This window comes from Lytechinus variegatus, chromosome 4 (assembly GCF_018143015.1).
Source record: "Lytechinus variegatus isolate NC3 chromosome 4, Lvar_3.0, whole genome shotgun sequence".
Taxonomy (NCBI): domain Eukaryota; kingdom Metazoa; phylum Echinodermata; class Echinoidea; order Temnopleuroida; family Toxopneustidae; genus Lytechinus; species Lytechinus variegatus.
The window spans coordinates 15,296,842-15,323,416 of record NC_054743.1 but is presented as its reverse complement, the minus strand read 5'-3'; the positions used below and the strand labels follow the sequence as shown (position 1 = coordinate 15,323,416).

Here is a 26,575-nt window from a genome sequence, read left to right as displayed (position 1 = left end):
GAGTAAAGTTCTCTGAGCAAAATGCTGAAATGTCACAAAATCTGATAAAAACAGTATTTTAAAGTTTGCAATATTTGTGAAAATAGTTTTATGCTGGTCATTCATTAGGTGTGCTGATGTCACGTCCCACTTCCGCTTATCCATTACATGAAATCTGTGGATGATATGTCTCTTATATTATAATGAAAAAAGTTGCATCCATGAATATCAAAAGATTGTGAATCCAATATTTCTAAATCTTATATGACAAAATAAGCATAAACATAATTTCATATAATATAAAAAAAATGGGGCTGTCCGATATGACATCCTCAGTTCACTCATTAAATATTCATGAAGAGATGAATAGAAGTGTTTCACATAACTACTGTACAGGTTGCACGGGCCTAATCACAACTGGCAGGCCATAGATATTCATTTGAGCCAACCCATTGCTCAATTTTTAAATTTGATATTGCTGATTGACAAAAATGAATGAATATGACTGACAATCTAACACTGATTCTTGGGAGGGTATATGTACCTACTGAACTTACTTTTTTCCAAATTGGAAAGAAATATCACCACTATGGAACTATATTTTTACTGGCGTAAGAATTAGGGTTATTTTACTCTCTCAAGTGATGAATTTGTTGTTGTTGTTTTAGCTTATACGGCGCGTGTCATTCAGTAGTGAATATTTCCGCCAGCATAATTTGCGGTAATTTTATTTATAAATTTTTCTGTACTTAAATCAATTCAGTAAAAGTCAGGTACGGCGCTGCATTATTCGCACAATTTTGGAGATTCACAACAGACTGTCATCAAAAATCACTTAATCACTTCAGATTTGGTCCCATCTTCATAAAAGCTGATTCATTTTTAAAATGAGCCGGTCGAGGTACCCTTTTCTGGTCAGATATGGAATGTCAGACATTTATCCTATCCACTGGTAGTAAACATTCAACCCTCAAATTTCCTCCTTATTTTTTATGAATTCTTTTTAAGTGCCAATTTAACACACGAGTCTACGGGAAATGAATTAGGCCTGTGTGCCCTAATGCCAATCTAAGATAAGAACTGGGGGGTGTTTCACAAAGATTTAAGTATGACTTACGTCGCACTTAAAGGTCGATGCGTACATGATATGCAACGTGCGATCTTATTGATCAATACGCAGTAGTGCGCGTCCTTTTGGCATGATCTGACCAATGCTGTCATGCCTTTATACTGCGCCCAACTAGACATTTAAGCGTGACTCTAAGTCATACTTAAATCTTTGTGAAACACCCCCCTGGAGTCCTAATGTTACTTGTAACTTAGTTATTCCTTGTCAGATTTTGATCAAATTTTGAAGAAAAATTCCAGTAGTTGCAGTAAACACTGATTTCCTGAGAAAGTCTGTAAAACAAGGCTTGTCAGTATATCATTGAGGATCTAGACCTGGTACAGTTACATTAACTGAACTTTGTGAAATCTTGAAATCTACACTGAAAAATGTTCACACCGAAGATCCCCAACACAGATAAGCGCACATGGAACAATGTATAAATAGAGCATCGGGCCCGACGCTCTACCCGAATCCTGTGCTTATTTGCTGATTTCTCAGCAATTACACAATTTTTTCCAGAATCCTTTGGCACATATGCGTTTTATTTATACAGACACTTTGGTGGTCATTTCATTGGATTCTGTACGAACTCATTTTGACATCGTTACCAAAACTAGCATTTACCTTTGTTTTGTTTGTCAGATTTATCTTTTTCTGTCTCTTAAAATTATATTATCTTCAGCCTGGAGTATCCTTTTAAAAGATTATATGGAATACCCTGCCCCATATGTGCAGACAGCCTGCATTCTAAATGAACAGCACATGTTTGCATGCAGTCTATCTAGAAAATACATGAAGTAGGGTCCGGAGGGGGCCAGTCGAATATATTGCTGTACACACGCGTGACCAAGTTATTTCCAAACACCCCCTAAACAAGTTTTTCTCTGTGTGCAAAATAAGTTTTTTGTGGGCTTTATTTACACATTTAAGCCCCTAAACAAGTTGTCGCCAAAATTTGACCTCGGGGAAAAAACATACCCTAAACATGTTTGGCTATAGTCTAAAAAAAATGCTTTGGGGAAAAAAACGTTTTTTTGATCCCGCGATTGACCATTGACCAGAATATCAAACCCACCCTTTTTCTTGAAAATCAGTGTTTATAATACCCTTAACGAGTCAATGCGCGGACCGCGTCCAAAACTGAAAAAATCACCCCTTACAACGCATTTTTTGGTCACGCGTGTGTACATTGATTTGACTGCCCCCCCCCCTCCCGGAGAAGGGTATTCTGCAATCATTTCAAACCAACTCTTGTTTGCCTCTTCATTCCTTCCCTTTGGCAAGTTATACACGTAGATATAGATATCTATTTAACAGAATGTGAAACAAAATGCCTGTAATATGAAAGCCAGAGAGTGCCAGACATATCGCCCACATAATATTCTACATGTAAAAGAATAAGATTAAGAATAAGAGATCAATTGTAGATGTCTACCTCTCGTATATGATCGCGTTTGCTTTTAACATCCATATCATTTGGATCACCATCTGTTCTCTCAAAATATCCTTTTGCAGCTAAAGCATCTTTTCCACTTTTCCTCGCAGCTTGAAGATCTTCCTCAACTTGCTTTTTCTGCTGCTCTAAAAATTTCACCTTGTCTTCATTAATATCTTTTTTAATACTATCAATTTGATGTTGATCCATATTTTCGTCTGCTCCTCCATCATTTCCTTCATGATTTAAGGCCCCTCTTGCTTGCTGCAGCGCCCTATCTTGGGCAATTTGTAGCTCTATTCTTTTCCTATCTTGTTCTAAATGTACATCCTCGTTTCCAGCATCTAAATGCAGATGACCGGGAAATGTGTCTTCTTTGCCACCCGGCTTGAATAGCTGCTCGGGCGAGTCCACGAACGAGTTGACACGTCCCCGAAGCTCCGGCACAAGAAACACTGCACTGTAACACACACTCATAAAAACAAGAAAAAGTAGATAAACTACGTATCGTTCTGATGCTCTTAGTCCTGAGCGGGTATATCCCAACGGGACACCGTTAGAATACCTCTGTTGAAGAGGTAATATTGGTCCTTTGGTGTTCATTTTGATGAAATATTAGTCTGTTCCCTTCTAAAAATTCGCCGGAACTGCGCGACGTCAACACGTATCCATCTTTCCTCGCACTGTAGGACTTACACAATGAAAGATCAATCACACGGCTATACTTACGTTCACACGTACGTGCACATCCGCACTAGAACCTCTAGACGAGGTTCTAGTCTTAATAATGACGTTTTCTCGTTGTTTTTCTGCTATGAAGACGGGTTGAAAGGGGGTTCAAATTTTTACGAAAGATCATTTAATACTGCGTCCAGCTCCTCTTATTTCTTATGAGGGAGATGGAAATTAGTAAATGCTAAAGGGTCTATCTATTAAGCAAGGAATGCATCGCCCCCCAAAAATTATAACAAATAAATACCTCCATACAAAGCATTGGGAAATTACCAATGTTTTCATTCTATTTACTCATTCATTTAATCCTTCATTTCTTTTTATAATATATGAAAGATAAAACAAAATATAAGAAATGCTTTAACAAAAGAAAACAAATCAAGATTTTTTTTTCACGTCATGAATCAGTATACGACACGCCGGGAGGACACGATCATACACAAGACGGTGGGCGTATTGTTTCCAGAAGACGAAAAAGAAGAATTTAGTCAAATATGCCTATGAAATTCAACTTATTTGTGGCAATAAAAAGGAATAGATTTGTTTGGGTTTTTAGTGATTTCTAGGGTCCTGCATTGATTAGGCCAACTGACAATGGACTTAAATTTGATACCCGGTGTACCCTACCTTTCATGCTGTTTTTTCCCGGGGGGGGGGGGTCTGAAATGTGAAGTACCACTCTGGAGTCGGCTTTTTAAAACGTTCAAGAGATGACTGAAGTGAATGAAGGGAAACTATACCCATCACGGTCAGAATAAATATTTTTTGACCCTTCAATTCATTTATTTTATTTATTTTATCTATTCAATTCACTTTATTTCAACTGATGGCATTTATGTTATTTATTTATGTTATATATGTTTATGTATTGTGTTTTTTTAATAATCTGAAAATAAATAAACAAACAAATAGCTATAAAGTTTGCAAAAATTAAAATAATGTGATGGATTTATTATCATTAACAATGTCATGTGCGGCAATTTTTATGATATTTTTGGACGGCCTGCTTTACGAAATTCAAAATTCGAGAGGGGGAGGGTGGCTGCTACCCAGGATCACCGCATGCCCATGACGGTAAACGTAATTTGTCTCATTTGCTAGGATTCAATTACGTTTTTTTTTTAATCCAGTGTTAATCGCATCAAGAAGTTATGAAAATTGCAGTTTGCAAATAAGAACAGCAAGATGGGGGGGGGGGGGCGCAGTAAATTAATGAGCAAAATTTTTTTGGGGGGGTTGGGGCACCCCAAAAGTTCTAATAGGTCAGTACCATTGAGCCAAAAAAAAGTACTTTTTGATATCTAACATCTAATTCGGTATTAGATTTTGGCATTCATAAATCATATTTCACCCCCTTTTCTGTCCTTTCGGGCCTGTCTTCTCCCGTTTTTTTTTCGTTTTTTTTTTTTGGGGGGGGGGCATGGAGTCCCCCCTTCCCGGATTTGTTTTTGGTGGGGTTGATGTCGGGTTGACATTCTTTTACATCGATTTGAACCAGAAATACAGCGAATCTAGTGTCCTTTTTAAAATAAGCTTGTAGGCTGGAAATTTGATTTTTTTTCATCGACAAAATATATATTTCCATCAATTTGAAAAGGTGGTTCTCTATACTATTGAGAACGTACAGTATACCTTCATGATTTGCATTTGTTGCAACTATATTTTAAGCGATTGATCATTGAGAGAGACTAATTTGTATGCACTAGCGTAACGTAGAAATCCAAGCGAATAGGCAAGGTACATTGCTGTTGGCTATCTTTTATGTTAAGGGTCTTTGCAGCTCTCTTTATACTAGTACCTCAGTCACATTTGCTCCGTGAGTCGAAAACAGTAGTCTTATTTTTTCTTACCAGATACATTTAGACGGTTTAAATTAAAAAAAATGAATAAAACGGCCACCGTAGAGCAAATGTAAATGAGGTATTAACCTGATGGGTGGATTCCATATCTATGATCTGAATACGAGTACCTGTCTACCATAGAAATATTTTGTATAATATCTCTCTGCGCTGTCTAGAGACATCATTTCTCATTTATAGCGCCATCACACGGCACAACCGTTAGAGGCTTAGAGTATGGAGAAGTTCCATTTTTTCATAATTAGGGCACTGCTACTTCAAGTAAACAGCAATCTACAAGCAAACTTATTAATTCAGTATTTTTAAGAATTTCTTTGATATTTACAACCTGATTGGTGACAAGACATTTGCTTCTGTCACAGAGGACACCGGGTTAGAGTTAGGATTGTAATAATAGAGTTTTTAATAAAAATAAATAAATAAAAAATTAAGAAAATGGTTTATTAAGTTTTGGAGATTAGGTTTCATGTTTGGCTTAGCGTGTAGATTTTTCCATCGGAGCGATTGTCGTCGGAGCAAAATGTCATCGAGCCGCCTGATTAAGCCAACCGCGTTAGAGCCTGTGTTTTACTTTTTTTTTTATTAAAAACAATTTGACAACTGTTTCGACAGCTGAAAAGAATTGTTTTCGTTTTTTGTAACCTTTATGATGGAGCAAATTTCTTTATCATTACCTATTTACAGTTACGTGACGAACATTATCTTAACAAGTAATTGTTTAATCAAGTGAATGGTCCAGGTAGACTATAGGTAATTTTATCATTATGATTACAATAATTATCATGACTTTTATATTGATAATCATCGTCATGATAAATATTATACAAATTACCGTCATCATCATTACCATTAACACCATCATCATCTTCTTCATCATTACCATCATTACTATCATCATCATTATCGTCGTCATCACCATCATTATCATCATCATAACCATTATCATCATCATAACCATTATCATCATCATTATCATCATCAGCACCATCATCATAACCATCATCATCATCATTACCATCATCACCATCATCATCATTATCACCACCACCACCACCGTCATCATCATCATCACCATCATCATCACCATCATCATTATCATCATCGTCTTTATTATCATCATCATCATCAACAACAACCATTATTCATTACCATTATCATCCAGTTATCATTTACCTGATGACATCATGAACAACAAAAACAGAATAACGATAAACTCATTTCTTTTCACTTACTATCCTTCGAGTTTTGCCAAAAGACTACAATGAACATAAAAATAACAAGCAATGGAAAGAAAGAGAAAATATAAGAAAATATATGAACAAAATATATCGAATGGACTAAATATCATCATGAATCATGAACAAAATGATATAATACTACTGATAATAATGATGATAATCAACTAGGACAAACCCACACGAAACGTTTATAAAGATGAATAAGTATTGGATATTGTTTGAAATAGCGTTATTCATAATCACGTCAGATTAAATTCGATGATGTTTTGAATTACCAACTGGTGGGGACTTTTTTTGATGGTGATGATAACTCATCTTTCACCTCGAAATGATTGCAATACACACTAAGAAAATAATAAAAGTTCAAAATTGAACCCGAAAGGTTGACGCAAAATCAGCAGCCTATGGATTCAAAAATTGAACCCCTGATTTGGGGTTCAAAAATTGAACCCTGCGGGTTCAAAACTGCACCCCTAGGGGTTCAATTTAAAATTTAGGGGTGCAGTTTTGAACCCGCAGGGTGCAAAAATGAAACCCAACCGCAGGGTTCAATTTTTGAACCCATAGGGTGCTGATTTTGCATCAACCTTTCGGGGTTCAATTTTGAACCTTTATTTCTTAGTGTGTAAATTCAAACAAATCAAGAAATACAATATCTGTATTACACGAGGACATTATACACATTATAATTACCGTGATCACATTTATCAAATTAACAAGACATGCATTCAAAATAATGAAATATATAATAGACGAAATTTGATAAATATCCCTCGAACAAACCAATCAAATATCAATATTGTCACAACGATGTGACAAAAAACAAAAAGCGAATGGAACGAAAGAAAACTGGGGTACAAAAATATGTTTAAGTTATATCGTTTTGAATATTTATCTGTTGAATGTTGCGCTTAAAATTTGGAGAATGTGGTTATATTAGTGTTACCCCTCCCTGGGTGGGGTGGGCGTTAAACTGTAAATAATAATGAAGAGAGAAACAATTGTCAGTCACATGTAGCTTGTATGGGCATCAACAAGGTAATGATGACCAACCACATGCTTGACAACTGAGATGGAGGTTTTGGGTTGCTCTACTATAAAATAGGGGTGTGCAAGTGCTCTAATTGAGGGTTATATAATACACTGAAAATGAATGGATGGTATATGTGAATAAGTAAAGCTAAGTGAATTTTGTAGGGGTGCCCTATTTTTGGAGGGGCCTCACATCTTTCCCTCCTCGAAGAAATGTCGTCCTCGACATTTGCGACACATATTTACAAGTAACAAATACATAGATGCTAATCAACGAAAACAAAATATCGATACAAAAACGGCTGTCCAAGTAATCAAGGGGATTACTCCTGACACAAAATTCTGAATAAATTTGTATACAAAATGGTCGTGTATAAACACATGTCTACTCAATGAATTTTCGCAGAAGAATAATATCCTAAATATCGCAAGTTCAAGAACAATGCGTGAAAAGTGTAAACATACCAGGCGGCCTTTCCTGATAGTATACAACTCTCGATCAGTTAGATCTTTATACGAGAAAAAAAAAAAAATCATACAACACAATTAGTGTGTTTGAGCAGTCCATTAAAAAAAATCACTTGAGAGAGATGCCTGATAACCAATGCATTCTACATTTCATAGCTATATAACTATAAAAAATGAAATTTAAAAATGCCTATGTCTCTATCCCAACTGCGCAGTGTCTAATTTAAATTTCTGTGCATCTCATCTCCCAAAACAAATCTCTATCTGATCATTAAAAAGTTCTTCCAAAACTATCAATTTCGGAAATGATTTTCAATCAAAGTTCTTCAGCACACGAAGTTCGGGTACACGTGCTGATTCAGTGTGGAATACTGTGACGGTTGATTTAGATATACTCCACTTTGGTTGGGGTAAGAGTAAATGTTATTACTGGTTGGCACATATTCTGGGGCATACACCATCTGTTGTGGGGGCATGTGGACATACATTCCACCTATATTTGAGTTCATACTTTGCCTGTCTGGTTCTCCGAGTCCACTGTAGGTGAATTGGTTGGGAGGTCGTCGATCCCTGGCGGGCCATCGTGGCAAGTTAACCTCATCCGGTGTAAGGACCTGGTCTGTTGAGTTGTCCACAGGCTGCATCTCATCCAGTCCGGTTGGCTGCAAATCAAGATAAGCATCAGCTCTGGGATACCCAGATGCTTCCACTGGTGGCTGGTTTCTATCTACAGTCACTGTTGGGTCTGGTAGAGGTTGACCTCCTTCAGAAGTAGTACTTCCATCAGCCCTGATGACCTCATGGAGACGGTCTGCAGGTTCAGGAATCTGCAGAGGAACGTCCTCAACTGGGTCAGAGCATTCTAAAGGTGCCTGCTCTGCCTCTGGCGAGTCTACCCTGGGTGTCTCTTCTAGTGCATCAGAAGCTGCTCGACGATAATACTCAGTCAAGTATGCATCTTCGTCATCTGAGCTGTCTAATTCTGCTTGATGGGATTGTTGACGTTGTTCTTCCTTCTTAATAGAGCGTCTGTTAACCTTCTTAGTTGTAGTAGGAAGTTGTGTCGTCTGGCTGCTTTCCAACGAGTCACAGGGGAAGAGAAGATTGCGGTGAAGAGTCCGGGTTCTCTTTTCACCACTCTCAGATCGCAGCTCATACACTGGCAAGTCATCCTTCCTCGCAACTACCACGTAGATGTCATCTTCAAAATAAGCTCTCAGCTTACCTGGACCATTTCTTGGTTTACAGTTTTTGATGAGAACTCGATCTCCAGGAGAAAGAATGATGTTTGCAGTAGTCTTCCGGTCATGATGCTGCTTTGCTTTCTCTGACGACTTCTGTGCATTCTTCCTGGCAATAGCATAAGCCTCATTGAGTCTGTCCTTCCATTTCCGCACATACTCTCCGAGGTCACGAGGCGGAATGGACTGAGCAGGAGTCAAACCGAAGGCCAAGTCAATCGGCAGTCTAGGAGAATGCCCAAAGAGAAGGTAGTGTGGAGAAAACCCAGTAGTCTCATGCCTGGTGTTGTTATAGGCATGGATTACTTTGTTTAGATGCTGTCTCCAATCTTGCTTCTGTTCATCAGTGAGAGTTCTCAGCATCGACAGCAGGGTGCGATTGAAGCGTTCCACTTGACCATTTCCCTGGGGATGGTATGGTGTAGTCCTTGAGTGCCCAACACCTGTCAGTTCCCTCAGCCTTGCGAAGAGATTGTTTTCGAATTCCCGGCCTTGATCATGGTGGAGCCGCCTCGGATAGCCAAACTTCAGTACAAAGTCATTGAAGATTTTGTCAGCAGCAGTTCGCCCAGACTTGTTTGAAGTTGGATATGCTTGAGCAAATCTCGTGAAATGATCCATGACGACGAGAATATATTCGAACCCTCCTTTACTTTTCTCAAGATGAAGGAAGTCAATGCTGACAAGTTCAAATGGTTCAGTGGTGATGATTGGAACGAGTGGAGCCTTTGGTTGTCTGGTTGGTACTTTCTGCTTGACACAGCTACACCTGCTAGTGATGTAGGTGCTAATGTAGCTCTCCATGTGGGGCCAGTAGAAACGGTCCCTCGCGAGATGGAGTGTCCTGTCTGTGGCCAGATGTCCCATCTTCCCATGGAGTTCACCACAAATTAGGGACCACCACTTTTCAGGTACAACTAGTTGTGTCTTGGTTTTAGTGTGCCGTCGGAGAATCCCGTCGTCTCCCATCCTCAGATTTCTCCATTCATGCATCATTGTGGTGGTGTTCTTGGATTCACCATTTCTCTCCTGAGTCTTAGGCCATCTATCTTTCTTTTTGTAAGATAGAATTCTAGAGATAGCAGGATCTTCCGCTTGGGCTCTTCTGATTTCTGCTGGACTGAATATAGCTGGTTGCATCTCTGCATCTATCCCTGTGATTCCGACATCAAGAGGTAGAGACTGGGCTAAAGAGAAATATGGATGCTCCGTTATTTGAACCCCCTGGATAGCTGCTCCCATGACGACCGGCGAGATCTCTTCCGAGAAGGTCTGGTTAGCATCTTCAGGGTCATTTGGCATCCTGGAGAGAGCGTCAGCATCTCCATTCTGCTTGCCAGGTCTATAGCGAATGGTGAAGTTGAAGTCTGCCAACTCACCTACCCATCTGTGTCCTATTGCATTCAACTTGGCTGTTGAAAGGATGTACGTGAGAGGATTGTTGTCGGTGTAGACCACAAAGTTCTTGGCATAGAGGAGGTAGCTCCTGAAATGATCTGTTATGGCCCATTTCAGAGCAAGAAATTCCAACTTCCCAGAATGGAGATGATAGTTCCTCTCTGCTGGGGTCAAGGTCCGGGATCCATACGCTATTACCCTCAACATTCCTTCTCTTTGCTGATAGAGCACAGCACCAAGACCTTCCTGTGATGCATCTGTATGAAGTATGAATTCTTGGTCGAAATCTGGGTAGGTCATGACAGGTGGGTTGATAAGCTCCTCAATCATAGAGTCGATAACAGCTTGATGCTTCTGAGTCCATATAATTCTAGTACTGGATGGAGCTTGGCCATGTTGCTGCTTCTTTCCCGCCTTCTTGGACTTTGCTCTAGGCTTCGGGGTACTTGGTGGATTCTGTGATTTTAGAAGCTCGTATAGTGGCTTCGCCCGCTTGGCATAGTCCTGAAGATACCTCCGGTAGTAGCCTGTGAGACCCAGAAGTTTCCTCAGATCACCTACAGTCTCTGGCTTCTTATCTCTGATGGTTGTGAGGGCCTGTGTCTCCTTGGGATCCGCTCGATACCCTTCTGCTGAGATAATTCTTCCCAGGAACTTGACTTCGCTCTGGAAGAGACTACATTTTGATGGTTTTAGCTTCACCCCATGCTCACTTAGGCGTCGCAGGACAGTTCTAAGATGGGTGAGATGTTCTTCAAAGCTCTGGCTATACACAATTATATCATCAAGATATACCTCACAGATGTTGTGATTCAAGCCATCAAGAATTGTTTCCATGCATCTCTGGTAGGTTGCTGGTGCATTCCGTAACCCAAATGGAATCCGTTTCCATTCATGAAGTCCCCATGGAGTTACGAATGCTGTCATTGGTTGACTCTCCTCGGCCATGTAGCCTTGGTGGTACGCCTTACCCTGGTCCAGAGTAGTAAACCAGCGATTTCCTCCGAGACTGTCAAGGATATCCTGCATACGAGGGATCGGCTGTCTATCAGGAATCGTCTTCCGGTTCAGCTCACGATAGTCAATGCAGAGACGTAATCCTCCATCTTTCTTTCTCACGCAGACTACCGGGGATGCATAGGGGGACTCTGACTTCTTGATCCACCCTCTATCCAGGAGATCCTGCAGGTACAGTTTTACTTCCTGATACAATGGGCGTGGTATAGACTGGTAAGTACGCTGCACTGGAGTATCGTCGCTTAGCCTCAGAGTCATCTGCAATTCAGGAATTGAACCCATATCTTTGTCACCCTTAGAGAAACTTGCCTCTTCCTTTCTGAGTAACTCCTGTACTGCTGATCTCTGCTCCTCAGGCAAATGGGGGAGTTGAAATGTCTGGTCATTGTTTGAAGAGTCGCCTGACTCTGCAGACACTGAACTAGTGTTGACGAACATCTCATCACGTGCAGGTGGAGGGTAGCCAGGCAACACAGAACGAACATGGAGTACCTGGCCTAGTATAGTGCGGCTTGGAATGACGAGTGGTCGGTCAGAATGATTTGAAACTGGAATGTCAATCCGGCAGGAGTTACCTTGAGGAAGTCGCAGTAGATACGGCTCGATCTCCAGTCCCTCAGGCCATTCGCCATCACAGTTGGGCTCAAATAAGACTTGGGTGTCTTTGGCGTTAGACCTGGCTCGTACTCTGGTAGCTAGGTTGATTGTCGAGTAGGCTGGAACTCTCGCAACTGATCTTCCAGTCCGCACACAACAGATCTCTTCAGTCTCCCTTGCTTTGATGACGTTCAACAACTTTATGGCTTTGTCTTCGGATAGGTTTGGAATTGATGCTTGTAGAGTACTGAGTGGGATTTGATCACCATCGAAATTGTTAATTGCTTCTCCAATGACATTGGAGCCAATGATGGGTTCCCGGAGGTCATCTGTCGCAACAAGGAATGGCACCGACAACGTTGGGCTCCTAGAGGACAACTGCAAATCAATTGGAATCCATCCAATGTAAGGCATGACAGTCTCATTTGCAGCTGCCACCCTGAGTCCACGTCCAAGTAGATCCTCTACCTTCTGAAGAGCAATATCAGGTAGCTTTTCTTTCCACCATGCCTCTGTCACCACAGACACCTGAGCTCCTGTGTCCCACAACGCTGTTGTATCCATGGCGTTCATGGTGCATTTTACCAGGCAGCGTTCTCCAACGAGTTCAACGAGTTTCTGGCGTCTTGGGGTTGCGTACATCTGGTTCAATGCCACATTCTCTTTGGGGAGCTGATCAAGTAGGGTTAAACCCGGTCCCCTCGGGTTGACCCTTGCCCGTTTCCCTGGTTCCTCTTCCTGCATCCACGGGCATAATGTTCAGATGAACCACACTTGAAACAATGACGGCAGTCATTTCCCCGACCTTGCTCTCGGCATTTCTCACATCCCTTAGGCCGGGGCGGCCTGCCATCTCCTGGCGTTGGTCCAGGTGCAGGTGTCCTATCCTGCAAGGCTGCCACACACGCTTTGAGTTCGGCCAGTTGTGCCGCAAAGCCCTTCATCATTTCAAACTCCGGGTGCTGGCTCTTATTCCTTTGCTTTGCAGGTTCTGCATTGTCCTCCGTGATGACATTCACTCGTGCTGCGGGTCTGATCCCAGCTTTCAGTTGCCGCTTTGATTCCAGGGCAACTGCAGTGTGCAGTTTTTCCAGGAGTTCCTCATCACTGTTTGTTACAGACAAAGATGATTTAAGATCTTGTCTGATCTGATCATTCAACAACCCAGTAATGATTGTGTGGATAAACATATTCTGCACCAGGCTGACGTCATATTTCAGCCCAGTGGTTGTGTCCTCGGAGGCCCGGATTATCCGCTGGCGCAAATCCAGAGCCCGCATCACGAAGCTCTGTGCTGATTCAGTCTTCCCCTGGGTTGCCTGCGAAAGCTCTTGATACAATTCAGTCGCATCCTGCTCCTGATAATGCGATTTTAAAAATGCCTTTAGAGTCCCAAGATTGAGGTTGGAGCAGCTTTCCAAATACGATCGAAGCTTTAGGCTGGGGTGAATGGCCTTCAAAACACTCTCCACCACCTCAGCTTCTGAATATCCTTTCACAAGGGCTGCATCTATCTGGTGGTTGAGGCTAGATAAAGTTAGCCTGTCCTTGTGACTCGAATCACCCACTTGACCACTGATTCGCAGCTCCTTTCTGATCATCTGCATGGGTAGAACCGGAACCGGAATTGAAGGCTTCTCCTCCACCGCATCTTTTACAACAGGCAGGTGCAAGTCTGGTACCTCTTCTAGACTCTCGTCCTTCAACCCTTGCAGAATGTCCTTTAATGCAGCCAACGTGGCTGCACCAGCCTCATTATCTCCCAGCTCCCTTACTAGCCGTTGAAGTCGACGGACCAGAAACTTCCTGGGCTTCCCCTCTGTCTCCGATGACGGGATAGCTAGATGGGTGCAAACCAGTGGCAGTTGTCCTACTGCCAGACCAAATATCGCCTCCTCCACCTCGAACACCAAATCCTCGATGTCTGCCATGTTGACGAAAGCTATGCTGTGGATCCTCTGACTGGTCCAACTACCACTGGTTTGCCCTTTTAGAACTCTTTTAGGTAGTCTTGCAGTTCCCTGTCCACAGCTTTCTTCCAGTCACCTTCACAGCATCAATGATTTGAGTTCAGATGTTTATACTTCAAATGGGCCTGGTCGCATCCTCACCGATTCCAGGTGGTCGTCCTTAGACAGCAGTCTTGAAGATTTACATCGAAAGTTGCTGTCCTGGCAGGGTCGCCAAAATGTTACCCCTCCCTGGGTGGGGTGGGCGTTAAACTGTAAATAATAATGAAGAGAGAAACAATTGTCAGTCACATGTAGCTTGTATGGGCATCAACAAGGTAATGATGACCAACCACATGCTTGACAACTGAGATGGAGGTTTTGGGTTGCTCTACTATAAAATAGGGGTGTGCAAGTGCTCTAATTGAGGGTTATATAATACACTGAAAATGAATGGATGGTATATGTGAATAAGTAAAGCTAAGTGAATTTTGTAGGGGTGCCCTATTTTTGGAGGGGCCTCACATCAGTATTCACATTATGAACCTTTAACTCACCCCGCACATTAAACGAAATTAATCTTGAAAGCTAGAAGCTACTTGAAGATTCTTTTAATGAAGCTTAAAGGCACACATAGATGAGGATCTTGTCTTGTCGACCAAATCAATACCAGAAGACAAATAATGCAAGAATACAAGATCTAGGATTTTTTGTATTTTCGACTTGGATTATGTGGGTGAAGACATTTTGGGATTCTCGAAACTGCGACGCAGAACGATTTCAACAACATAAAAAATGTGTTGATGCCCTTCATGACATTGAGCAACCAAGACGTCTTTGTCGAAAATTGGTGAATCAAAAAGCAGTTTCGTACTGGACTCTGGACAAAAGACATATTTGTATTTTTTCGTCAGCTCCGAAACTTTGGACGAACTGCTCTTCCGGTTCACCATATTTTGAAAAAGATCTCCCAGCTGTCCATCGGCATTAGAAGAGCATTTTCAAATTGGGTTCTAGAATTCGTTCTTTATTTTGTTGTTATGACAAATCGGCGTTATGAAATTTCTGGAGTTTGTCCTGACGAACACGACGTGATCGGCATGAATTTAATTCATTCTCGTTTTATTGCCCAGATCGAATCGACTTTGAATCGACTTCCTCCTGGTCGTCTTCAAGTTGACTTGGTTGGAACCCAATGATTCAATTTCTTGTCTGCTTTCTTCCTGCCATGTTATGGTCAACTTAAAAAAATACACGATTTTGTCTTCTTATCAAAATTAAGTCAAACTATTGACATGATTGAGACAGGTATCTGGGCCCCGTCTTACAAAGAGTTACGATTGATCTAATCAATCGTAACTCGATATGGAAATCCATCAGTGTCATAATTGTTTCAACAGGAAATTTGCACAATGTCTTTTGTAAACAAAGCGAGTTTTCAAGAAAACATTGAATGCATGAAAAGACCTATACATCAAAGTTAAAAATATTTTGAACAAACATACATAATAGTTGTGTACAAAACGTATCGTAACAAATTAACAAAGTTAATTCGTTTTTCTCGCAAGTTACATTTTTCAAACAAATTACAAAAGGTAAAATCCAACTCAGGAGCTACATGGAAAGTTATAAAAGAAATTATGGGAACAAAAAACGAGACTATACCTAAAGATAACCTTACTTTCCATGGTAACAAAATCACAGATTCTAACGACTATGCCGATAGCTTTAATTCTTTCTTCACTAATATTGGTCCTCAACTTGCCACCCAAATTGCTACTCCGAATAATGCTCATTTTACTGAATTCTTTTCAGAACCGATTCAAGACTCTTTATTTTTAAGACCGACAAACCCGAATGAAATCATTAATATTGCTAAATCATTAAATTCTTCGAAATCCAAAGGTCATGATAACATTAATACTTCACTTTTAAAGGAAATAATCCATTTCATTGCTGATCCACTAACACACATATTTAACCAGTCTTTACAATCCGGTATTTTCCCAGACTTGTTAAAAATAGCCAAAGTAACCCCAATTTTCAAAAAAGATGACCAACATGAAATCACTAATTACCGTCCTATTTCCATTCTCCCTAGTATATCAAAAATTTTAGAAAAAATTGTTTATAATAGATTATATAATTTTCTTAACTTCCATAAAATATTAAATCCAAACCAGTATGGTTTTCGAAAAAATCATTCCACGGATCTAGCTCTGGTTCAGATATATGATAAAATTACAGAAGCCATGGCCAAAAAAGAACACATTATTGGTATTTTCTTAGACCTTAGTAAAGCATTCAACACTCTTAATCATGATATATTGTTTTCGAAATTGTATTCCTTTGGTGTAAGGGGCTCGGCGCTCGTATGGTTTAAAAGTTATTTAAGCAATCGAAAACAGTATGTGACTTTTAATGGTATTAACTCACGGTCTCTTCCAATCAAATGTGGTGTCCCCCAGGGATCTATCCTGGGTCCACTTCTGTTTTTATTATACGTTAATGACATAATCAATACATCATCACTGTTATCTTTTGTTTTATTTGCAGATGACACTAACATATTTTATTCTCATAAGAGCCTTAAGTCTCTAGAAAATATTTTGAATGCCGAATTAATAAAAATTTCGAAATGGTTCAAATGCAATAAACTTTCTCTCAATATTCAGAAAACCCATTTTATACATTTCAAGCATAACAATATCCATGTGAATAATAATCCAATTAATATTAACATTGACAACAATACAATCGAAGAAAAGAAGAGTTCGAAATTCCTGGGTGTCATTATTGACGAGAATTTAACTTGGAATAATCACATAAATCATGTTACACTATGTATTTCTCGAGGCGTGGGAATTATTAATAAGTTAAAGTTTATGTTACCACGAGTAACTCTGTTTTTACTATACAATACACTAGTACTTCCTTACATAACATATTGTAATATTGTTTGGGCCAATTGTGGAACTACCAAACTCAACCCTATTCTCACCTTACAAAAGCGGGCTCTTCGTATCTGTACAGGATCGTCTTATTTTTCTCATTCTGATCCACTATTCTGTAAGCTCAAAACATTGAAGGTTTCTGATTTGAATGTCATGCAAGTTGCAGTTTTTATGTTCAAATACAAAAACCACCAACTTCCCTCATTTCAAAATTTATTTAATCTAAACAGTACAATTCACACATACCCTACACGTATTTCTGGAAATTTTCACCTAACAAACCCAAAGTTATTAATAACTCATAAATCAATTAGACACCATGGCCCCGACTTATGGAACAATTTACCCGAAACTACAAAAATGTGTTCCTCACTTTATTCCTTTAAAGCCACTATGAAGCGCAACCTAATATCATTGTATTCAAATCCGCCACATTGATTATACTTGTATTTCTTTTAATGATGAATTTTGACCCCTCTTCTAATGTACTTGCACTACACTTGCACTACATTCGCACTTGCACTACACCCTCATGACCTCTTGTCAAAAAATGTGTAAGTTTTACATGTCGCTTTTTTTACCCTGAGGCCGTCGTCAACATCAAGCAGGTCGCTCATGACGACGGTCTCCTGCGTTCTGAAATTGAGTTAAATAATATTCTTCATATACTTTTTTTATATTCAGAAAGAGATCGTAAATGGTACGTGTGTCTAAAATGTATATACATGTAATTGTAAAATCTATGTAATAATTGATTATGTTGTATTATGTTGAACATGTTGAACGCAGAAATAAATTTCAAGCAAACAAACAAACAAACAAACAAAACAAACTTTGCTGGCCATCCATTGTTGTAATTGATCGGATCAATCGCGACTCTTTGTGATACGGGCCCCTGGTCTATTCTAGTCTCGCCCTGATTTATCTCATCATCCCGGTGTACATGATCAATGACTGTCGATCTGTCAGAAAAGAGAACAGTACCGTACCTCCAGCGTCATATTTTATACACATGAAATGGCACGAATGTAGAAATACATCGTGACCTGTTACCATGATTATATTATAGTTTGTGATTTAATCAATTTTACTGATTATTTCTTCGAGACCCTGTTCGGTTTTCCTAAATATTACAGTTGTTTCTTCGTAGTGCACAACCAAGTCGCTCTTCTCTGGCATGAAACACATTTCGGCAAGTGTCCTAGAGTCGAAAGGTAGTTCGACGTCAATGTCTGCCACACCGCTTGATGAAAGGACTGCCATGTCGAAGTCTTCGCAGTCGTCATCGTGATCAAGGAGCATCATAAATATATGGCCACGTGACATGTCCGCAGCCATGCCAATCACGTTCTTGTTGTGTAGATGATGAGTGGATCGAAGGCATCCCATGCTGTCCAAGATGCGAACATCAGTACACTCTTCATCTAATGATCTGATGCGGAGCGCGATGTCATCGGATGACAGAAGATGAATTTCACAGATAGACCTGACGTTGGTGTCGATTGACCTGACAAAGTCTCCGTCGTCTGGATTGAATACATGAACAGTGGATTCGCCATTAGAAGCTAGGATCAAACCAGCTCTATCAATGCAGATCGAAACAGGTCTTAACTTGACGGACTTGCCTGAGCAATCAAGATGCATCACTCTCAGCGGTTTCCAGTCACGATCATAAACGACAATCTCGCCAAAGCGTGTCCCACAAACGATCCTACCGTCTTGAAGAGCAGCACAACTGTAAACATCATATGGTGTCTTTCCAGAGACCACCACCCTGGTATCACCACTGTAAACGTTCATGGCATGGACCGAGCCACCATCCACCCTCTTTAGCAAGACTTCATCCATGTTGATGGCACCCATCATGTAGGATCCTTTACCCAGTCCTGTCTTCCAAGTCAGTCCTTCTTGTTCATCCCACCTCTCCAAAGGAACATCAATTCGTTTGTCACCATCAAACCCCATTACTGACTCTGCAGCTTCTACTAGCTTGTCAACGTCGCAGGCATCGACTTGTTTATTGAGGACACTAGTCAAAGACACGACGGTCTTTTGAAAATCTGGCTGAAGCATTTCATCGTCGTCGTAGGACTCTGCCTTCTCCACGGTCTCCAAAGTTTGTTGAAGATATGACTTCATCTTTGAAATCTTCTTGGTAAATATGGCTTTAATTTGATCAACCCTCTCGAGCAGTCCTTTTTCTTTCTTCTTAATTGCGTCTAATCTTTTCTTTGCTTCCCGCTGATTTCTCGTCAGATCCTCGTATTGCTCTTGTCTGATTCTCTCAAGTTTTTCTTCAGCATTTCTATTGATACACTCAGCCTCGAGGTCTCGATTCTCTTCCACTTCTCGTTTCTCTTGAGAAGTTAGCTGGCGGATTTCGTCTTCGATTTCAGCAAAGTGAGTATCGATTTTATGCGTTCTCGTGTCGACGTGGATATTAAATTGTTTGAATTCATCGGCTTTTATCTTGCATCGTTCTACCAGATCAGTGAGCTGGCTTCTCCGATCTACCACTTTCGCGTTTAAGTCCATCATACTGCAACAAGGACCGATATGTGCCGGAAGACATTCTAAACAAATCGTTTCATCGTGGCGCATGCAAAATGCCAGAGCCTTAAAGGCAGGGTGTCTGCTGCAATTGAAGACCACTTTCTTTTCCAGTGCCAACTTTTGGATGAAATGCTTCTTTTGCAGAGCGCAGTCATCGCACAATTTCATCACCACATGGTAAGTTTTTTGTTCCTTGTCTTGGAGACATCCCTGGCATGGTTCATCTGAAAAGTGAGACATCTTGGTAACGTGCTGGTCAAGTCCGACTGTTTGTAATGAAAAAGAACATACAGAAAAAGATTTATCATCATCATTTACGATGTCTGTAATATTTCTGAAAAGAGGAAATTCACGCAGTCAAGCAAGTTACTTTACTTCAACAGATTCGCAAAAAAAAAATCTTCCATGTAAATTTTTGGCATTAACTGATTCAAATTACACACATCTAGAGAGATATTATGGACACAGGTCTTTGTTTTGTATTGCATGGAAGATGAAACAAATGAAAATTTATTTCCAGCGTTATGTCTTTAAAATTTATTTTGCCATTCGATTCAACTTGATGTTATGGTGCATGGACTTGGATATTTTAATTGCGAAAAGGCACAAATCACTAATAAAGAAAACATAACCTTCACAAACATTAATATGAACATCTGATTATTATCAAACAACTCTCTATTGCGAGTGAGCAAAGCGAGCAATTCCAAACCCTTTCGACTGTCATGTACATTATCCGACTTGGGGCAAACCAGAGGGTATGAAATCAAATAATAATATGGAAATTTGGTGGGTCTTTTTTGTAAATACAATCTTTGACCGGCCTCTAGATATTTCAATTTTGAATACTGATTTACAAGTCATGTAAAATTCTATATAATAATTCGATGTGTCATTCAATACAATTCTGTTCCACGAGAGAAGAAAGAGAACAACATGCACATCGAAACATTTCTGTAAAAAAATAATGTTTTTCTTTCTTTTTCAGCACTATGGATTTCGAGGACACTTGGACACCTCACTATAGAAATACTTTGATATTCTAAAATGTATTACAGCCTGCTGCTCGCCTGTGCTCGGAAACGTTGTGTCTATAAAGGTTTATGAGTGAGTGCATTAATAATGTTCTCGTCTTGCCTCTTGATACTTGGTACTGATTTTTTTTCCGAATCTTAAAATATTTTGGTGAAATTGTATCTAGAGGCGATGGTGGTAGATAGTACACTCAAATGAGGAGCGGATTTTTGCATGAGGATAGACAAGGCGAACATGTACTCGAAAACAAACAATAATCAAAATTACTTTAGTGTCATCGTGCATTGTCGTGTGCAGGTGGATACGGGAAGGGTGCAAAGGGGTATATACATGACCCCTTTCTATAAGACTCTCTGCTCATCAGAACCTCCCTCCCCCTCGTAAATCACAGATCCCCTCCTGGCTGATGGTACAACGTACTGTTATTCTAGTCATATTTAAATAAATGGTCTATTGCACTTCCATTATTTTCCATCAATGCACTGAACTCGGCAGCGACAATTAAAGCGTCTGCTTTTTTTTCCTTGTTGAAAAGTCAACGTGATTGCATTTGTTGTCACCCGCGGTGTCGCCATTATGTTGCAATAGGGAAATTCCCATTTAGGCCTTTAGGGATTGTTATTTACACTTCCATTGAAATCAATAGAAATTCGTTCAATACATAAAAATTGGGTCATATATCTTCATTTAAATATGTCACAAGAAAAGGATAACACAATATATTATGCTGATTGAAGCCAGTGGTATATCGCTTACTGATTTTTCTTAAAGCTTTTTTGGGGGGGATATTTTTGTGGAGATGATACTGTTGTCTGAATAACTTCGTACCGAATATCACATACAAAACTGATTGTACATGCAGCTATTATCAAATAGCATTATTTAGGGGAAGGCGGGGTAAGTTGAGCATAGGGGGCAAGTTGATCCACCACCCCCAGTCTAATAATGAATGAGTCAGAAATTGTGGTGGTGTCATGTATTGATGACCCATTGCATAACCCTTAACCCCACCATTTTGTTTTCAACTTTGAAACAAAAAGTACTTTTTAGAGGGAAAAATACACATTTCAGCCAAAAAAGTAAAAAGGGGGTGTAGTGCTTTTTACCCACACACACATCTTTAAATATATTGTAGAAATAAGAACAATATTGTTAGTCCAGGTATGGATTTTGATTCTTGTCATAGTCTTTTACATTATGAATGCATAAGAAATGTGTGGATGTGAAAATATCGCAATAAGTTTGGACTGGGGTAATTGAAGCCAAATCAACATTGGGCAAGTTGAGCCATGATAATTCTTGTGGGATGTATAATAAAAAAATATTCAAAAAAAGGTAAAAAGCCATTGATATGCAGGCAGAAAGGAGCAAATTCACATGACAGTTCTTTTACTTTTAGGAAATGTTAGTATTCATAGAGAATTAGCAAGTGAAAAGACTTTAAGTAAAAAATTTACATCCTGGTTCTTCCCGCAAACATTTTGTACATAGTTTTTGTGGCTCAACTTACCCCAGACGGTGGCACAACATACCCACTGATGGGGCAAGTTGAGCCATTTGACATCGGTTTTTTTTTCAAAGGTCACAATGACATTCAGCGTGGGGGTAGAAAGTTAGATATACATTGTAGGTGAAAAAGATTTCCCAAGAATCAAATTTAAAGGTAAGGTACTTATTTCTACAATATTACAAGTCATATCAATTCTAACGTGCAAAATGCAAAAAGTGTCACATCTTACCCCGCCTTCCCCTTTATAAGAATGAGATAGCCATCATTATTCAGTATCATATGACCAGAATAACTGATCATTATGCGCATTGTCGTGGACAAATCTAACTAGGATATTTTAACCTGAATATTACCAGCATTATCATGATGGGTAAGCAGAATAGAATAAAGATTACTGAATATGACAATTAAAACGAGTATTGAGTCGTGTAACCGGTATAGCATTTTCGACATGAACAATGCATGTATCATATGTCTATTTTGTTATATTACAAGACTTATAAAACTTAATAGATTCATAAAGTTGTCTTTTTGTCTATTTCGGTGACATAGAGCAAGGTGAAACTACTCCAACATTCTATACATTGGGTACACATCAAAAGTTTTTACTTTGACTTCAGTATATTGGTCTGTGTGTTAAGTCAGATCGGTTCAGTATTTTTTCTCATTTCAAGCAAAAATGATCCAACATGTAGTCTAGTATATCATGAAATTAAACAGGTAGCTACGAACATGCATTGCAGAGCATTAGAATTATAGGTTTGAAGCTAAAATGGATCGATACAAACAGCGATTCAAAACTTTGGTAAATTAGTTATGTTTAGCTGGAAATGAATTTGTTCCACTCGGTGCACGAGCTTGTAATTTTGCTGAATAGAGCAAAAGAAAACTGACTAAAGAGAAAAGAAATAATATCTACGAATAAAGGCACATAATAAAAGCATAATTATGACAGAAAGATATCCTAGTGGACAACCACAATACCAGTCATTGATTTCTAAGTACTGACAACTTGAACCGAAACCATATTCAACACAAAACAATCTGCTTCGAAAACTGCATCGCTGGTAGATACCATGGATCTATAAGTTTGATATAATTATCATTAGTGCTTTGTAAATGCATGAGTAATACTTACACTTTATAAACCTATGTTGAATTAATTCGCTCCTTAATTTGACCAGCTCAGCTACATGTATGGTTCTCGCTTCGATTTTGAGCCCAGATTCTACACCCCTCGGGTTTGTTCCGTAGTTGAGCAAGAAAATGTTACGCGCACTGTGAATACTGATTAAAATACCACTATTCAATGATAACGCGAGCATGCGCACGTATGCAAGAGCTTAGGGGGGGGGGGCGTGGTGCTCATGCAATGAATAAATGGTTTCCATTTTGGTTCGGAAAGCGAAACTCGGTTTATGTTATTTTTTTTTTTTGGGGGGGGGGGGCTCTAAACTTCGGTAAATGGTGTATATTGTCATTATAGCATACCGGTTTGTCTCTACTGCATGTGTGCAATATTTGTTCATAAGAAATTCCGTATACCTTTCATGAAGTATTTACGGGGTATTTACGCCATTGAAATTTTATGAGAGCCCTATACTTCATTTATCTACATGATCTAGGGGTGCATCGACGAGCATGCATGGGACAATATTAACTTTAATCTTTCAATCTGTTTCAAAATTTCTTTCAATATTGATTTACGCAGACCGTTTTCGGCTTGATTTTTTTTATTTTTGTTTAAAATAATTTCGAATCTTTTGGGATGTCTAGTTATAATAATCATATCCCCTCCCTCGTTTAATTGCACTTTGTGACATTATCAGATAGTTTTTTTTATTTTCTCTCTCTTACTAAAGTATTCGTCTTGTTTCATGACGAAATCATAATCCTCAGGGGTTTTCCTACGTCACCTTATTATTTACCAAATTACATCACAAAAATGAACTTTGGTATTGAGCACCAAACAGGCCTATAGGCTTGACTAGTTTGTGTACGCAGAGTGGGAGTATTATTGTTCTACATAATACTGCTACATGGTATTGAATAAATTATATTCCATTCAAATTGTTTAAACCGATGGAGTTTATTATAGCGGATATATTCAACCATACACTGTTAAATATAAATTAAAAAACGCTGTTTACTATATGTGAATCACACAATATAGTTGTTTAAAGGTCAAGTCCACCTCAGTAAAATGTTGATTTGAAACAATAATATAATATAAAGAAAAATCAGACAAGCACAATGCTGAAGATTTCATCAAAATCGGATGTAAAATAAGAAAGTTATGACATTTCAAAGTTTCGCTTATTTTAAACAAAATAGTTATATGAACGAGCCAGTTACATCCAAATGAGAGAGTTGATGATGTCACTCCCTCACTATTTCTTTTGTTTTTTATTGTTTGAATTATACGATATTTCAATTTTTACGAATTTGACGATTGGGACCTCCTTGCCTGAAGCACAAAATGTTAAAATAATGGAATTCCACGTGTTCAGGGAGGAATGAAACTTCATTTCACATGGCAAGGACGAGAAAATCAAAATATTTCATATTTCAAACAATTAAAAACAAAAGAAATAGTGAGTGAATGACATCATCGACTCTCTCATTTGGATGTAGCTGGCTCGTTCATATAACTGTTTTTGTGAAATTAAGCGAAACTTTAAAATGCCATAACTTTCTTATTTTACATCCGATTTTGATGAAATTTTCAGTGTTATGCTTGTTGCATTTTTCTCTTTTTATTCAAATCAAGTTTTTGTTGGGATGGACTTGTCCTTTCAATAGTGTAAACAAACAACCATGCTTAAATTATTGATAATCAAATATTTGAATTTAGACTTTATTGTTCCAGTAACACTTGTTTAATAAAAACTACTGTGTTATTCACATAGTAAACAGCATTGTTTAAATTATTCTTAATATTTTTTATTACTCCTTCATCCCTTTAATTTTTCGCGTATGCTACACTGAAATGGGAATGAGCAACTTAATTCTTGTTTGACAAAAAAAGGATTCTTGAAATTTCTTCGTTTGTCAAAAAAGTGTATTGAACGAACAATAATTCTATCTGTACAATGAACTTATGAATTCACACATGCCCATTCATGAACGCGTTCTCCATCTCCTGTATATTTAATGTACAAGATAGATCTTCTTATTCTGTCCGGTATTTCTAGAACCCCATATAGGCCTAAATGGTAAGATATGACCCTTTTATATTTGCAAAAAAATTCAGGTACAATGCATAACGGTTAAATGAGCCTGTTAAAAAGATCCTTTCCTGATATTTTTTTCCGGTTTATTGAACAGTTTTCTTTAGGCAAAATCGTTTTAGAATAAATTGTGTCCTAGTGTTGACTCAGCCCATCCTCCTCTTTCAACAGAAAGAAATGTAGCCATTTGTCAGAACCCCCCCCCCCTTTATTTATTTATAGAAATGTTTGCCCCTCTTGGCGATGTTTTCCAGGTACGTACACCACACGTTTAAGGGGGTCCTCCTTGAACAACTAGTTGATGTGAATAAAAGGAGAAAAAAAATCAAACGACCATAACGCTGAATATTTTCTCAAAATCGGAAGAGAAAAAAAAGGTTATATGCTTTGAACTTTTTCTTGATAAAAAAATTATGCACATTTGGTCTGCATACAAATGAGGTAATCGATGACGTCACCCATTTTTTATTCCTTATGTTTATGAAATTATTGAAATAGGAAATATATAAATTTTCCTCTTTGTAATAAACAAATAATATCCAAGTCCTTTGGAAGCGCATAGAAACATTATTCATAATTGTGATATGCACTATACAAGAACTGTTTATTATTATTATTATATTATGATAAATTGATTTATCCCTAAACGTGTTAAATTGCTTCTTGTAACATGGTGATTAATGAAGTCTATTTGTCAGATTTTCGAAAAAAAATTGATTGTGGAATTAAAAAAATGAATAAACTAACTAAAAAGAAATAGTGGCATCATATAACTTTTTTATCTTACATCCGAATTTGATGAAATTTTCAGCGTCATGTTTATTTCACTTTTCTCTTGTACTATGCACTCCTTTCTTTTCTCTCTCTCTCTCTCTCTCTCTACTTCTGCCATACTATCTCTATCTTACCTCTCTCTATCTTCCTGCTCTTTCTATTTCTGTGCAACTTTTATTGTAAATTAAGCATACCCAGTATTTTAACTTAATTAATTTTTTTGCATTTTTATTGTTGTTTGATGTTTTTAATGTATGACAGGACCGTGTTGAAAGATAGTGTATATTATCTGAATATGTTATCCTGTATAAAGATGTTTTAATAAATAAATAAATGAATAAATAAATAAATAAATAAATGAATTTAAATCAACTTTTGATTTGAGTGCATGGGCTTACCCTTTAAAAATCAGACTTTCCCAGGATGATGAGCCTTACATTTCATTCAAGTGATACGGGGAAAG

General features: G+C 38.6%; 2 protein-coding genes across 2 annotated transcripts in view; both read right to left on the bottom strand.

Annotated features, from left to right (window-relative positions):
- Window positions 1–3,236, bottom strand: part of LOC121413480 (mannosyl-oligosaccharide 1,2-alpha-mannosidase IA-like) — a 68,556-nt gene extending 65,320 nt beyond the window's left edge. Inside the window, exon 1 of the mRNA XM_041606303.1 lies at window positions 2,526–3,236. Within this exon, the coding sequence (XP_041462237.1) occupies window positions 2,526–3,128 (603 nt within the window). The 5' untranslated portion in view covers window positions 3,129–3,236. The remainder of the gene's footprint in view (window positions 1–2,525) is intronic.
- A 14,616-nt stretch (window positions 3,237–17,852) lies between these two features.
- Window positions 17,853–23,374, bottom strand: LOC121413479. The gene is made up of 2 exons (XM_041606302.1): window positions 23,247–23,374; window positions 17,853–19,829 (listed from the first exon to the last, which is right to left on the bottom strand). The coding sequence occupies exon 2, from the start codon at window positions 19,801–19,803 to the stop codon at window positions 18,088–18,090; it is 1,716 nt and encodes a 571-aa protein (XP_041462236.1). The 5' UTR covers window positions 19,804–19,829; window positions 23,247–23,374; the 3' UTR covers window positions 17,853–18,087.
- Between the last annotated feature and the right edge of the window lie 3,201 nt (window positions 23,375–26,575).

What these genes read in the sequence shown, in the direction of transcription:
- LOC121413479 (XM_041606302.1), bottom strand. Translation starts at nt 19,803, where the DNA reads ATGTCTCACTTTTCAGATGAACCATGCCAGGGATGTCTCCAAGACAAG.